A 16,169-nucleotide genomic window follows, 5' to 3' on the forward strand; every position below is an offset into this window, starting at 1 on the left:
ACAAGACAGGGTTTCTCTGTGTAGCCCTGGCTGTCCTGGAACTTGCTCTATAGACCAGGCTGGCCTACAACTCAGAGATCCGCCTGCCTCTGCCTCTTGAGTGCTGGGATTAAGGATGTGTGCCACCACCACCCAGGCTTGGTTTTTGTTTTGCTTTTGCTTTGTTTTCATTTTAGTACTGAGGATGGAGGAACTCCAGGGCTTTGCACACTCTAGGCAAGAGCTGCAGCCCAGCTCTGCAATTCCTTCAGGGCAAGTAAGCCGAGGAGGCTAAGGTGGGGAGCATGGTGTTCTTGAAGGTGCTCTGAAAGCCAGGCAGGCTCCCCTAAGATCTTAGCTCCAGCTATGACCTGCTACATGAACATATGCAAGTGGCCTTTGTGTGCTGATGTTAAAAAAAAAAAAAAGTTAGGACAATAACTATGCTAGGAAATGATACATAGGAACCTAACACAGTGCCTAGACAGCTGGAAGTCAAACCTCAGCCACACTGCTTAACTCACCCAGGACCTCCAGTCTGTACTCTGCCCAGGTCTTGCTGGGAGGCCGTCTGTTCCAGCAGTGGGTGGGGGTTAAATTGCAACCCCGTCTACCAAACCTTGTATTCTACCAGAGCTGCAAGCCTCGGAGAGACAGTACTTTCTCATCCTCATGCTCAGCAGCACGTTCTTAAGAAAAGAATGCGCTGGTCTTTGATTTGCTCTCCCCAAGTTCGTTCATTCTCTTTCTCTCTCTCTCTCTCTCTCCTCTCCTCTCTCTCTCTCTCTCTCTCTCTCTCTCTCTCTCTCTCTCTCTCTCTCTCTCTCTCTCTCACACACACACACACACACACACACACACACACAGAGAGAGAGAGAGAAAGAGAGAGAGAGAGAGAGACAGAAGCCACTTTTTAAAATAATGTAAAATAGGAGCTACCAAGGTGGCTTAGCAATTAAAGGTACTTGCTGCTGAGCCTGGTGACCTCAGTTCTGTCCCTAGGACCCACATGGTGGAAGGGAAGGTGGGCTCCCCCAAGTTATCCTCTGACCTCCACCTATGTACCATGGCAGATAGGAGCCCTACACACAATAAATAAATGAATGCAACAAAACAGTTCTTAAAATAATGCAAAGTATTAAAAGAGCCTAACTAAGTTTCGCCGGTCACTTCTTTTTGCAGTAACTGAGGCCCGGCTGGGGGAATGTGAAGCAGACACTCAACTAGTTTTGGAACTAGAGGAGAACCCCTCTCTCACTTGTAATCCAGGCTTCTTTGGGTTAAGTGGGAAAGTGAGGCATTTCCTGGGATGGCCGTGAGCACTTCCCACTGTGAACAGCACAGTTAGCTGTCTTGTGTTCCCAGAGCAGCACCATTAGGCCCTCCCCTCCCCCTCCCCGTTCCCATCCGCTTTCATGTTAGCGCCTGCACTCAGCTGTAAAGAACTTGCAGGGGGTATGAAAAGGGAATCCCACCAGAGTGCCTCACGATGAGCCTTGTTCTTCAAGCTTGTGTCAGATCCCAGTTAGGGAACTGTATGTGCTTGGGTTCAAGGGCAGGTGACTCCACAGCATGCAGCATCTCAGAATGGGTGAACTCGTGCCTGATGTGTGTGTTTTCTTCAAAGATAATCACTTCCTTTTCCCAGTACAAGTGAGCGTTACAGTTCACACATACCAGTTGCATTCTTCACTGGAAAGACCAGACAGAGTGAAGAGAACATGGGCAATAAAGAGATTTCTAGCCTCCTTGCCACGTCCAGAAATGTTAATGTCCACTTCTTTCTGCATTAGAAATGAGTGTTCTAGAAATGGTATTTACATGAGAGGAAAGTGGTTCAGTATGCCAAGGAAGCCATGGAGATTGAGATCGGGCTGACTTTTTGTGAGTCCTTGCTTTAGTTGGGATTTGTTTTACTGTGTCTGAGAGCTAACACACAGTGATGTTAGTGGTTTCCTTAAAGTTGGTTGTCCTACTTTCATTTCTCTTGTGGTTATTATTTTTTTTAAAGAAAGCAACCGAGAAGAGAAAAGGATTTATTTCATCTTGCAGTTTCAGATTACAGCCCATAAATGTGTAGAAGTCAAGGCAGGAGCTTCAGACAGCTAGCTGGTCACATCACATCCACAGACAAGAACAAATGGAAGTGGGTGCATGTGTGCTTGCTTGTGCACAGCTCAGGGTCTCCACTCTACTGCATACAGTTCAGGAGCCCGTGCCTAGGGAATGGTGCCGCCCACAGTGGGCTGGGTCTTCCCTTATCACTTAGTTTAAGACAACCTCCCACAGACACTCCCACAGGCCAACCCAGGGTAGACATTTGAGACACTCTTCCCAGTGATTCTAGACTATGTCAGTTGACAAAACATAGTAGTTTTGTCCCATGGATTGTAATTCAGATTCCAACAGTTATAATAGACTTTTGCAAGTGATAATGTTTAAATGGACAGTAGAATTTACTGGTTTTAAACTACTTTTCCTGAGCCTGTTTATATGGCTCAGCAAATGTCAGAGTTCAGAATTAGTTGAGTTAGACTCAGTTGAACCTCCTTACTGTCAACTGCCTAATATTAAAATGTAGTCATTTCCAATTACCATCAAGCCACAGTGTGTGCTTTTGTGAATATTAGTTGTCTGAAATGGCAACCTTGTTTATTACCAGGAGCACTTGCCTCTCTACGGTTCCATTTAACATTCCAGAATTAGTAAAGCTGTATGTATCTAATTTGTACTAGTATTTCACAGAATGTCAGAGGAGGGAACTCTGAAGTCTAGGCACGATACAAGACTCGAGGAAGCCACTCCCATAGCACAGTCAGACAACTCTAACTACATATGTATTATGGGTGTTTCATTAGGTTTTGAGATGGTCTTGGTATGGTAGCCTAGACTTGCTTGTAACTTGCCATGTAACCCAGGCTGGCCTTGAATTCTCACAGTCCCCCCGACTCAGCTTCCCATGTACTGGGGATTATAGGTGTGTACCACTACTCCTGACACCATCAGATTATTAATGTCCTTTGCTTTGCTCAACCCCTAGTTTTCGTTCTATGGGAACCTGTCTCCAAGGAGGTCATTGTACCGAACACTGTCGGATGAGAGTGTATGCAGCAACCGGAGGGGCTCTTCCTTTGCCAGTTCTCGAAGCTCCATCCTGGACCAGGCCCTGCCCAATGACATTCTGTTCAGCACCACTCCACCCTACCACAGCACGCTGCCTCCAAGGACCCACCCCGCTCCCAGCATGGGGAGCCTACGGAGTAAGTGGAGGCCGGGCCACCCTGGCTGCCTGGGTGGGCACATGGGACACCTGTGGGTTCGTGTGCTCTTCAAGTTGAATATCCCCAGTGCACATGTGGAATTAGATGTCAATTGTTTGGCACTATTTTCTCTGTCTTTTAACTCATTTTCAAATAACAAAACTGCAAGGTGGTTTACATTAGATACTATTATCAAATACTGTTTTTACTTTCTCTCTTAAGGAAGCGATGTGTAAAGCCTAACTTTTGCAAAAAGCACAGTGGCATGGAGTGAGTTTCAGGTTATGTCAAGCCTTCCAGCCCTCCCTTTTCATGGTCCTAGTAACAAGTGGTAGCAGGGGGTTATTGGGAGACCCAGCTCTGGCTTTATGACCCTCTGCATGTCATCTCTATTTCCTTGTGCCCCAGCTCACATCAGTACCCTGGTCACAAGTCAAGCTGATGATTGCCAGATCAAATTTTAAAACTCTAATTTTTAGTGTCTGTGTGTGTGTGTTGTATGTGTATGTGGGGGCTGGGGGTGGGGGCGTGGTACAGGGTATCTTACTGAACCCAGAGTTTGCCATTTCAGCTGTCCTAGCTGGCCAGTGCGTCCCTGGGATCAGCTTGTGTCCTCTGCTGGCACTGTGGTTACAAGCGTAAATCAGCATGTTTGTCCTTTACATGGATGGGTACTAGGGTTCCAATTTAAGTCCTTACATTTGCACAGCAAGCATTGTACCCACTGAGCCAGCTCCCCAGTCTCAGCGTGTTAGGTTTTGATACTTTTTAAATGTTAATTTCTGCACCCTTGCCCCCATTCCTATTTTACAGAAAAGATAAGTTTTACCATAAATTTATATTCAGGTTGGTTTTTAAATTTCATCATAAAAAGAACCATCTTTCGAGCTGCAGCATATATAAACATCCCAAGTTATCTGACATAAGGCTCCTAATAATGTTCAACAAGCTTGGAGAGAACCTCATCTTTGCAGTGCATAATGTATTTCTTCAGGAGCATGGTACCCTGCCTGTTATAAAATCTCTGACTTTCTCAATGGCAGGACAAAAGTTCAGACAGACACATGTATTACGTTCCTCTGTGTTCCTTTAAATGGCATAACCATGCATCCTCTTTTGAGACAGGGCTTCATGTAGCTCAGGATGGCCCAATAAGTGTTTCTTAAAAGCTTTTTTGAAACTACTGAAATTCTGTTTTATGCCTTTATTTTTTCTATTTCCCACAGTACAAGTGGTCTGTGTTGCTGGGTTTTCCATTCAGTCCTTCTTTTTGTTTGCCTGTGAAAAAAATGCATAGTTTTTTTTAGCTTCAATTTCTTAAAATAAATAGTAATAATAATAATTATAATAATAATCAACTTCACTTCTTAAACAGGTTTTGGGTTTCATAGGATGAGCAGAACATACTGTAGTTCCACACACTCCCTGCTCCTGGAAGACTCTTCCCTTATCAGTGCGCGACTGCCCTCCCCCACCCCACCACAGGCAGCGTGGCACTTTGGTTACAGTCGAGCCCACAGATGCATCATTGTCAGCCGGCCGTAGTTCCCGCTTTAGGTTCTACTCTGCACATGCTCTGCACAGATGGTCAGTAGCATGTGTCTGCCTCCGCAGCATCGTACAGATCAGCTTCATGGCCTTAAAGAGCCCGTCTCTTGAATTTCCCTCCTGCCCTCTCACCTACAGCAAACCCGATGTCCTGTCATGTCTTGGAGCTGGAATATGCAGCCATTCATGCTGGCCTCTTTCTTCGCGTCAGCAGTTGAAGTTCCTCCGTGCCTTTTCTCATCTCTGAATGATAGATAGTCCATACTTTCTGTGGATTCTTCATACATGTCCACAGTATCAAGGCATACTGAGGAAAGAAGCATGATGTTTGTACCATGTTCTTGTCTCTTCTTTACATGTCCTTGCTATTAAGTGCAGTCTCATAAAACACTCTTATTTGGTAATGTGTCTCCTCGAGCCTTAAACTGCTCAAAACTCTGCAGTAGTAGTAGAAGTACAAACTGTAATGTGTAACTGGATGTAAATAAGAAGTCTTGAAATAACATGTAGTGACTTACCTTCTCCAAAAATCTCTGATTCCCTTCCGGCTGCCCATGAATCTTAAGCATCCAGGATCCAGTTGGAAGATGCTAGTTCCTGGTCCATGACCACCTCTGATACTTGTGTAACGGTTTCCATCTGTCCCCTCAGAATCCAGTCATCCAGTGCCGTCCTGGTTGTTGCACAGACCCCGACCCCCAAAGGGACACAACCCTCTGAGAATTGGCAGCATTCTGAATTGCTGCAGTGTGAACTCTGACCCCCAGAAGCAGTCTTTCAGTGGTGAACACAAAAGAACACGTGCCCGGGAATACCTCTTAGATTCTCAGGAGACAAACATTGTGTCACATGGAGACGTGGAGTGTCCATGTGATGTCTTCTAGCTTGGGTAGTTCTTTGTGTCAGATGGAGCCAACCTTTTGACATTGGGATACACTATTGTCATCTATAAAGTTCACATTCATGACCCATTTAGTTGATGCTGTCAGGATGGCCCCTTAGCATTTGTAATAACACCAATAAAGTCAGACATAGTCAGGATGGTGGAGGGATATTAGGAATCCACAAGATTGGTGTCCAGGACTAAAGAACATGCTGGATGGGCAACAGGGCCTAGACACTAGCCACCCCTAAAATCTAGGTCCTCATGCAATGTGGGGAGAGATAATCAAGCAGAGAAATTGTGTGGTTCTGTCCAGGTGAAGCTGATGATTGTCCACTTGTACCCAGAAATGCATTCAGGCCAACTAGGCCCCCTTCTATTCTTCATCTCCTCGAGGACCCCAGGAAGTACCCCTATTCTAATTTTCTATTTCTCTCTGCTCTAAGTGTATCATCTTATCTGACCTGACTGTTACATAGCACAGGCCTTCCTGGCTCTGTGAGGAGCCGGATGCTGTTCTGGGAGTCAGTCACATGCTGTAGGCTCTGCGACTGTGCCCAGGGAGCTAGTCAGTGTAGTCACCTAGCTGATCACTTTCGGAATCTCCTGAGGCACCCCAAGGCTTTGAAGAGTTGGATTTGAAAGGATAGCTTTGGGTAGCTATGGCAACGGAGTCTTTTCTAGAAGCCATCCAACCTGGAGAATGGAACACATAGAGTGTAATATCACAGGCATGGTGGAGACTCCTCCTTCCCACCATATCCAAACCCACCAGACCACGGACAGTGTTTCTCTCCCGTCCCTGGCTCCTCATGGGTCCTCACTGGTTCCACCATCCTCTGACATGGTGACTGTGCCTGCTGGCTTCCCAGTGTCGCATCCAGTAATGCAGGCAGAGGAGTGTGTCAGTTAAAGACGTAACAGTAAATTGCTGCTGGTTTGAGTCTTTGGACAAAAAGAATTTTAAAAGGCTGACCTTGTTCTTAATTACTTCATTTCCACTCAATGGAAGAAAAATAATGTTAAGTGTGCCAGATTTTGATTATTGGAAAAGGCACATGTAGTTTCTGGGTTGTCTGAAAGACAGCCACAGCCTAAGGCTCTCCCTGCTCAGGTCAAGTCAGGCTAAGGTTCAGATCTCCCCACACTCATCCCAAGCTTTTATGCCAGTAGTGTGTCAGCTGTCTGCCAGCTCCCCCTTGTCACTCGGACCTCAAGCAAGTGTCACCTCCTTAGACAGGACTCCTTCTCACAGCACATCACCTAGCCTGTCTTTTTCAAAAGATTCAGGAAGCCCAGTGTGTGTCTGTCTCCTAGTGACAGAGCCCAAGAGTGGAGCCCCAGCTGTGTCTCGGTTGTCCCGCTCCTGTGATGTGATGGAGCAGTCACTCTAAAGACAGCGCTGGAGGCCCAGCCAGAGGGGACTTCTCACGCAGTCTCCTCCACCTGTTCCTCAGTATTGCATCTGCAAAAGTTCCCTTCACCGCGGAAGGGGCGTTGACCCTGAGCAGCTTTGCATGCTGTCTTCCTCCCTTGGCTCCCTGCATGGCTGAGAACTGGGGGAGATGAGGGTGTCTGCCCTCGCCCCGGGTTATGCAGGGCACTTGCTGAGACCCCAGTGCCACTTTAGTGGTGACTGCCCTTGGGTTCTCGTGTGAGCAGACTCTAGGGCTGACTAAGTTGCACCTGTCTGTACACCCCGTCACTCCCATCTGCCCCTCAGCCCCAGGACTCTTAATCTGTGCCTAGCCTCAGAAACAGTTTGAATTTTTAGCCCAAGACTGCCAAGTGGTTGTTTCATTGAGTAACTGGGGGAGTGATCTTTCCACAGGAGGGTGTTAAATTAACTCTTACCCCACCTTCTAAATCAGAACCAGCCACTGTCCTCACTCTCACATAGACCTCCATCCCTCCTTTATCATGCCAGCCAGCCACTGTCCCTTTCATTCTGCTAACGACATCAGCTACTGTCTTCTTCCTGGCACTGGCCAGTGGCCCCTCCAATGTACCCCCAGAGAAGGCCTCCGAGGAGGGACCCAAAAATCTTTCTCTCCCAGCTCCTGCTCCAGCCTTCGCTGTTGGCTTTCCACCTGACACTGGCAGAGTACAAGCATGAAGTGCTGTGACTGTAAAGATGTCCAGGGAGAGGCTGCCATGGTGTGCCCTCAGTGGAGACTGGGAACACATTGGCAGACATCACTACTCCTCAGCATGGTATCCCAGAAACAGCACCGTCTGATTGGTGTCACTGTCACTGGGAGCAGTCTGCATTTGTGGAGTGGGAGCAGGCTGCGTGTGTCCTTCAAGGCCACATGTGCAAAATGATGTCTGTCCCATTCCAGATGCCAGCCCCTCACAGCTTCCCAGAAGGATGGAGGTGCAGAAATCACAGGTGCATTTGCTTAATTACGCCCCTGAACTTAATTGCAGGTTCCGCCAGCCAGGTGGCCATTACTTTGATTGGTCTCATTAGTCCGACGCGGCCACAAGCAGCTGCATGCACTGCTCTGGGCAGGTTCAGAAAAGGCACTTTGAAATCGTCCGGTCAGGCCCTTTCAGAGTTTCTTCTCAGATGCATAACGAGTTCTTAACAATGAGTGTTATTACTGTCCTGAGCACTTAAGGAGCTGCTGCGAGAGCTTCAGGAGAAAAGGAATGGTGGGAAAACACACGTGCTCTGCTGACGGAGAACTGTCAGGCATTCCAGGAAGCGAGGGAGGGCGCGGAGGCTTCTGGTGCGGCAGTGGTAGGACTGTCCTGTGAAGTCGGAAGAGTGGGCCAGCAGCCACATCTGCACATAGGTCGTGAAGAGACAGCCTTTCTTTTTCTAATCTGTTCGCTGAGGCAGCCTCACCCACATGTGGGTCTGTAATGTCTACCATTCAGCTTTGCTGACCTTGTTCCTCACACTTTGGAAATCATCAGGAAAGAGATTGCTACCAGCCTGCTTCAAGGCAGTGTGAGGGTTGAGGCATTTTTTAAAGGGGGGGCTGCTACCCTGAGGAAACAAGAGCTTCTCCCAGGCCTCAGAAAGCTTCTGCGAGGGTGTAAAGTGAGGATGCTCTGCAAGGCTCCACACTGACCGCCCCTGCTTGCTCTCTACCATCCAGCTGGTCTCGTGTTGGCTGTTGATGACAAACCTCCATCTCTTTGGGGTGGTTTAATATTTCCTATTTTAGCAGGACATGTTTTCTACAGTTTCCTAGGCCCCTTTGTGAGAGATGATGGCAGTACCTGTGCTATAACCAACTCAGTGGCGACCGTGGCATTCGCGCCATGACTGAGTGGGGACATGCTCTCTGTGCTGTGACTGACAGACCTACTCACTGACTCTCTGACCCTGGAAGGGTCAGCAGTGCTGTTGGCTGTGACTAACTGCCTCTGCGGGGACAATGGTACCTATGCAGGGACTGATGGACCAACATCAACAGACTAACAGGCTCTAGGGGGACTAATGGTACTCATGCTGTGAGTGGCTGATTCTGAGGATGGTAGTACCCATGCTCTGACTGGCTGACTCTCTCACACTGTGTGGGCAGCAGTGCCCATTCTCTGACTGGCTGACTGACTGTCTGTGAGGACAGTGACTAATGGAATGATAGGTTGACTGACTCCAGACAGGGAGTGTGGTGCTTATACTGTGACCGACTAAGTGAGAACCATGCTGTGACCTAACTGACTGGCTCTGTGTGGGGAGCACTATTCATGCTGTGACTGACCATGTAGACAGTAACTAATGGATTGACAGACTGACTATACTGGGGACTGTGGTGCTCATATTGATGTACTCTGTGGGATCTATGGTACCTATGCTGTGGTGAACCAATTGACTGATGCCCTATGAGGGTGATGGTGCACGTGCTCTGACCGACTGGCTGGCTGGCTGACTATCTGGCTGGCTGGCTGATTCCCTGTCTGGATGGTAGTCCCCATGCTGTGACTGACTGACCGATTCCCTGTCTGGATGGTAGTCCCCATGCTGTGACTGACTGGCCTTCTGAGTGACTCTCTTTGAGGGCAATGGTACCCATGTTCTGACTGACTGACTAATGGATTGCCAGACTCTGGGGACAATGATACCCATGCTGTGATTCTGGGTGGAGACAGACTGACTGACTTACACTCTGATTTTGTTTCTACTCAGATGAGTTCTGGTTTTCCGACGGGTCCTTATCGGATAAATCCAAGTGTGCAGATCCCGGCCTGATGCCGCTACCAGACACAGCCACAGGGTTAGATTGGTCCCATCTTGTGGATGCTGCCCGAGCGTTTGAAGGTAAAGATTCACCCACACCCCAGGCCCCTTTGTGTGTCCAGGGAGCATGCTCCTGCAGGGCCTATACTGCAGCTTAGGAACACATGTCTATGTATTGGATCATCTGGCAAATGTTGAATGCTCTGCCCAGCTTTGAAGATGAAATAGGAGAAGACTTGGTTCTAAGGAAGCATCTAGATGTGGTCAAGTCACTTGGTGAAATCAATGCTAGGCAAGGGATTTCAAACCCTAAATTCTGCTCCAGATACCAACTGCCCCCCGCCCCCCGATCAGACAAGCCCCTTTTCCTCTTTGGCTACATTTCTCTGTGTGAAAAGCATGCATGATTGCCTAGCTCCCACTCTCTCTGTCCTTGAAGCACACTAAGGTGACATGGGAGAGAACTCTCAAGAGGCCAAAGCTGCCAAGTTTGGTAGGACAAGCAGGTGCTGACTTAGTGCCAATACAGAAGACTCTGACGGTATTGTGTGCTCTGGCGAGTCCCTCTAGCTGTGTGGGCCTCGGCTTCTTCTAACCCTGTGCGTCAGTAGGTCAGTAAACTGGAGAGGGTCAGTTAAGCCTGTGGGTCAGTAGGTTAGTTAAACTTGTAGATTGGCAGGCTGCAGAGGGTCAGGTAAGCCTGTGGGTCAATGGACTGTGGTGGGTCAGTTTAAGCCTATCAGTCAGTGAGCTGTGGTGGGTCAGTTTAAGCCTATCGGTCAGGGGCTGTGGTGGGTCAGCTGAGCTCTGAGAGCCCTTCTGGCTGCCATACTGCTTTTGATCACCACTGATGCTGTGACTGTCTAGTTGAACTGCCGCCTGGGGGGCGGGGGGGGGGGGGGGCAGCACGCTTTTCCAGTTCATGGGGAACTGTCCACAAAGTACATGAAGAAGCTGCTTCCCATTGTTTGGACCTTGTGTGGTGCGGGGCCACAACTCTTAGAGCTTTGCTGTTTGCTACTGGTATTATTTTTCGCACTGTTGTGACCAAGCACCTGCCAAGCCATGGCCATGGGAGGACAAACCTGCTTTAGCTCATGGTTTGAGAGGCACCAGTGAAGGCACGCTGGTGGGCAAGCCATGGCCATGGGAGTGGGCAGTGGGTACTCATTCACATCACAGCAGACCAGGAAGTGGGGCTGCCTGCAGACTTCATCCAGCATGATCCCACCTCTTAAGTTTCCACACCTTCCCCGGGCATCATCCCAGCTGGGGAGCAAGTACTCAACACATTAGCCCATGAGAAGACTCTACATACAGACTCTGACACTGTGACATTCTTTCTGTCCCTGCCTTTCCCAGTGGATGAATTGATGTGGGGTCGTTTGATGGGGCTGCCTTGCCTTCTGCCCACTGTGAGGCTGTCAGGGCCTTCCAGCCTTAACAGAATATGCTGTCCCCAGGGCTCAGAGCCTCCACTGGCCCCTGACACCTGTCAGTTGCTTGTGGCTCCCCCTTACTACAGAAGACCAAGGTCTGCTGCTGTAACCCTTCCTCTCCTCTTGTGACTGGCCTGCTAGAGAGGCCTCCTTTATGCCCATGCCCCGGGGTGCGTATCTGCCAGTGGAGGAGTTTACTTTTGAGACAGGACAGCTAATAGGGGACACTTGCACACAGTGAACATGCCCTCACGACTCCCCGACAAGTGCATCACCCCTCTGGAAGCAGTCTGGGTAGTGTCCTAGTATCCGAGTACTCGTTTGTTTCCCTGTCAGAAGCTGCTAACTGTGGAGGGGTAAAATGTCTTACTGGACTCAGACTTCGGCCAGCACCCACACTGACATACTGGACAGTTGACACATCTGAAAACAGGGTTTTAAAAATAGAATTTATCAGCCTGTTGGAGTGAAGCATCAGTGTAACTGTTTCCTCCAGGTTGGTGATCTTAAATCGGCCTCGCCAGATTGAACCCAACAGCATTTCCTCATAGAAGAGGGTACTCAGGGGACCCTGATCTAAGATTTCCATCCCCACGCCCTCCTACCCAGCTGCATGTGGCCTTTTGGATAGAGCATAGAAGGCAGAAGGATGCGGGTGGGGCTTTTCAGTGATGCAGCTGCCCCGGGGTGCTCACACTCCGCCAAGTCACCCCCATAAACTCATTGGCTCACCGTGCTGCCTTGAATGGACTCTTTTCTTTGGTTTGTGGGTGCTGTCTGCATCTGGGATGAATAGATGTTTCTTTCCATCTCCTCAGGAAAACTCACACAACAGACACCACAAGTCTCACTTATAAAATCAAAACAAGAATTCCTCCCCGGCAGTCATGTGTTCCATTGACTTGCTTATTCATCCACCAAAAGGTCATGTCATCTTCATTGAGCTAAAGCTTAAGGGCTTAGATTTTGTTGTGTTATTCAAAAGTAGAACTGAGGCACCAAATTCATCCCCCCCCCATTACAACTGTTTGAATATGTTTAAATATGATTAGTATGAAGAATGGGGGGTGTTACTGTGACCACAGATGCGTCACCAGGAAGCTTGCCAATCAGCGTGTCTTCCAGAGATAAACATTCCCAGACCTCGCTGACCACAGGCAGTGAAACAATTCATCAAGAAAACTAGAGGTGAAACTCAAGATCTGAACTTTGGAGATGTGTGAAATGTTACTCTAGTAACTGCCTAAGAAGAATTAAGGAATATGATAGTTCTCTTCTTTATTAGTGAATAATGATGAAAAGAGTGCTACGTGTTAAGTATTTGGCCTGTAGCCATAAAGAGTAGTTCTTAGAGAAATATACAATGTTTTAGAAACATTTTAATGGCTCCACCTTACTACCTGTGACATCTGGCTACAGAAGAAAATTAACTAACTGTACTTCAAAAGATTCCAGGAAGCTGCACAGAGGAGCTAGGGAGACTGCTCAGTGGGTGAGAGCACTTTCTGTGTAAGTAGAAGGACCTGAGTTCAAATCCCCAGCAGCTACATCAAAAGCTGGACGTTGACTGTGCATGCCTGTCATCCAGCCTTGTGGGGTGGGGCAGAGATGGGCATGTTCAGGGGCTTGCTAGCCAGCCAGTCTAGCCAAAATGACAAGCTTCCAGTTCAGTTGAGACTCTGTCTTGAGCCAATAATGTGGAAGAGTGTGAGAGAGGAACACAACTGACGTCCTCCTCTGGCCTCTGTGAACATGGGTGTGCACACTCATGTGCATGCAGCACATACACAGACAAATAAAATAAAAGAGATGAAATCCATTTTAAAATTCAACAGCAGATAAAATATCAGTGCATTGTATAAATGATCAATAATCAGTTTTTCTTTGAATATTGATTAACATTTAGCAGATATGATCCCAAACCATAAAAGTGCATGAGCAAGATGGAATTAATGTGAGAGAGAAGGTTACTGGAGCTGCAGCAGACCATTGTCCCCTGGGGAAGACACAGGCTCTGTAAGACCTCCCTCTGGCTTGTGTCATGAGACCTTGTGGTGCTTTGGAGTCTTGCTGTCCCCTGCAGAATGCAGACCTGGCCAGCCCAAGCCACCAACCTAATGAGCTGGTTTCCAAGACAGACCTTAGCCAGGCCTGTCATCCCAGCTACTTAAAAGACTGAGCAGGAAGAGAATAAGTTCAGTGCCTGCCTGGGCAGCAGAACGAGATCCTGTCTCAGAAAGTTCAGGGCCCGGGATTCGACATGCAGTATAGACAAAAAACAGAGCTTGGTCCCCTAGGGTGCTCAGTACACAGTTCCCCAGTGTCAGGAATTAGCTGGGAGGCTAAAGGGAACCTGTCACCGGACAACCTAGGATGGCAGCTCACTGACAGTACCTTAGCTGACCCCTGGTGGGGCTCTTACTCAACACAATACTCTTGGCGCCTCCTTCATCTTGATGGTGGGAACCCAGGCATCTGACACTGTTCTGTGGCTTCTGCTGGGCTGCTTCCATTTGCACTGAATACTGGGTGCCACCTCTCCCCACCCAACCCATCATTCCTCCACATTTTATCGTTATATATTCTCTGGGTGGCACTAAAGAGAGATTAAAAGAAGTTATTGAGCAATGTCAACTACATAGAAATAAACTTCATGGTGACATAATTGAGTATTTATTGCAAGAAAAAAATGGGGGATGAGGAACAAAAGCCCAGAGTGCAGAGGTCATTGAAAAACCATTCGAGAATATTCCAAAATACCCAATATCACTCAAAACTACCAAGTGTACAGTGAATTGTTTTCAGTTACAAAGAATAATGGTGCCCTTGTGTGAGGCTTTCCTGAAATCTAGAGGCAGCTTTCTTGTGTAATAGAATTCTTTCCTTTTTACATCTCTGAAAAAGAGAGCCCCATTGAGACAGCCTTGGTCTGTAGGATTACAGTGAGAAAACTTACATGAAATTCTGTAGTAGACTGAGATTATTCATTGTTACAGGCAAGAGTTTAACTAGTTTAATAAAAGAAAAGCTTTAATTATAATAAGTTAGTAGGTAAAGTAATTAAGAGTGATTATTCTAATTTCCTGAAAGTATATCTAATAGAATTGGGACCTATTTCTAATAAAAGATAAGATTTGAGAGATCCTTCCAAAGTCTCATGAAGGATATATCCTTATTCCCAGATAGTCTACATAATGCAATTGGGAATATGTTGATGAGCAGGGCTTTCAAGTTCAGAAATTAAACAAGGGAACTGCCTTAGTTGCTGTCTCGTTGCTGCTGTAATAAAATGCCCTGGCAGAGCATCTTAAGGGAGAAAGCATTTATTTCAGTTCACAGTTCCAGAGAGACACAGTCCACTGTGGCAGAGAAGGCATGTCACGGCCACCTACAGCATTGGACACTGGCTGATCCCATTGTATCCACACTCAGGAAACAAGGGAAGGAGCTGGAAGTGGGCCAGGCTCTAAAGCCCCAGGGCCCTCAGAGACCCCTTCTTCAGCAAGGCTCCACCTCCTCAGGGTTCTGCAACCTTCCCAAGCAGTGCCACCAGCTGGGGACCAGGTGTTAAAACACATGAGCCTGTAGGGAACACATGCAGACCACAATGGGAACCCATTGGAACCATATCCTTTAATCTTTGTATTGGAATCCTTGACATATACAGTACAGTATGGAGGGAGAAAAAAGAATGAATGTCACTAGTTTAAAATTGTAGCCATGTTTATATATCTAGAAGGTAGGATCAAATGGATCAAATTATTAAAGATTCTAAAATTGCTGAGCAGTGGTGGCACACGCCTTTAATCTCAGCACTCAGGAGACAGAGGCAGATGGATCTCTGTGAGTTCAAGGCCAGCCTGGTCTACAGAGCAAGTTCCAGACAGTCAGGGCTACATAGAGAAACTGTGTCTTGGGGAAAAAAAATTCTAAAATTAACTAGATAAACAGTTTTTTAAAGTATTCCTGATTTTTCTAGCTACTATTTCTACATAAAAAGCCATCCCAAAATTTATAGCTATCACCATCAGTGGTCTGCTTCTTCCAGTGCCATGAGTTAGTGGGCTAAGGCTCAGCTGGGTGGTTCTTCTGCTGCACAGGCAACCAGAGCACATGCTTGCAGCTCTGCTGTGTTAGGCTCATCTGGAGGACCCCACTCTGTCTGGAATAGCCATACCTTGACTGAACTCTGCACCCAGGGGTCACTGCACATTTTCATGCGTGATGGAATCCCTGGTGGAATAAAAGCAGTTCATTTTTTTAAAAAGCAGTTCTGTGATTGTTTCATGTCTGATCTGAGAAGTCCCAGGCTATGATACCTGCCATCATCTGTGACAGAGCAAGTCTCAAGGACAGTCAGACACTAGGGTGGACTCTGGTCAACACCTTATGACGGGCTGGTGTGTTCACATGGCAGAGGGAGGTATGGTTGGCTCAGGTTCCACATGCAGTCAGTGTTAACAGCCTTGAAGGACACCTTAAGCAAACCAGCAAGCTCCAGCTATGTGTTCTTTGGAAATCAAGCCATCGTTAGAATTATAATGAGAGAACAGAGACGCTCTTAAGTAACTGTAGAGTCTTAATATAGACAAGGACAGGAATGGATAGAATCCTCAGTGGTAAAAATGACAGTCCTTTTTGAATTAATTTGAGATAAGTGCAGTTTCCACTCAGCTATCTAAAGATATGCTAAGAACTTAATTGCACCCATTTAGAAAAATGATGAACAGTATTCAACAAAAAACCTATTATAAATCAATAATAATTAAATAGCATAATAATGATTCAAAAATAGAATAAGTCCTTTTGAAAAAATAAAGAACATAGGCATCAGAATGTATTTAACACCTAAATGAGAAAGCAAT

General features: G+C 47.1%; 1 protein-coding gene across 5 annotated transcripts in view; it reads left to right on the forward strand.

The window, feature by feature from the left end:
* The window catches only part of Sipa1l2 (signal induced proliferation associated 1 like 2), a 169,932-nt gene that overhangs the window by 143,042 nt on the left and 10,721 nt on the right, over window positions 1–16,169 (forward strand). For 3 of the 5 annotated variants that reach the window (XM_052727791.1, XM_052727790.1, XM_052727792.1), the window contains exons 18-19: window positions 3,020–3,239; window positions 9,815–9,946. In XM_052727791.1, the coding sequence (XP_052583751.1) occupies window positions 3,020–3,239; window positions 9,815–9,946 (352 nt within the window). The remainder of the gene's footprint in view (window positions 1–3,019; window positions 3,240–9,814; window positions 9,947–16,169) is intronic. The other 2 variants (XM_052727793.1, XM_052727794.1) reach the window with 1 other exon arrangement.

The sequence above is a fragment of the Peromyscus californicus genome, unplaced genomic scaffold, assembly GCF_007827085.1.
Source record: "Peromyscus californicus insignis strain IS unplaced genomic scaffold, ASM782708v3 Scaffold_8__1_contigs__length_139910024, whole genome shotgun sequence".
NCBI classification, from domain to species: Eukaryota; Metazoa; Chordata; class Mammalia; order Rodentia; family Cricetidae; genus Peromyscus; species Peromyscus californicus.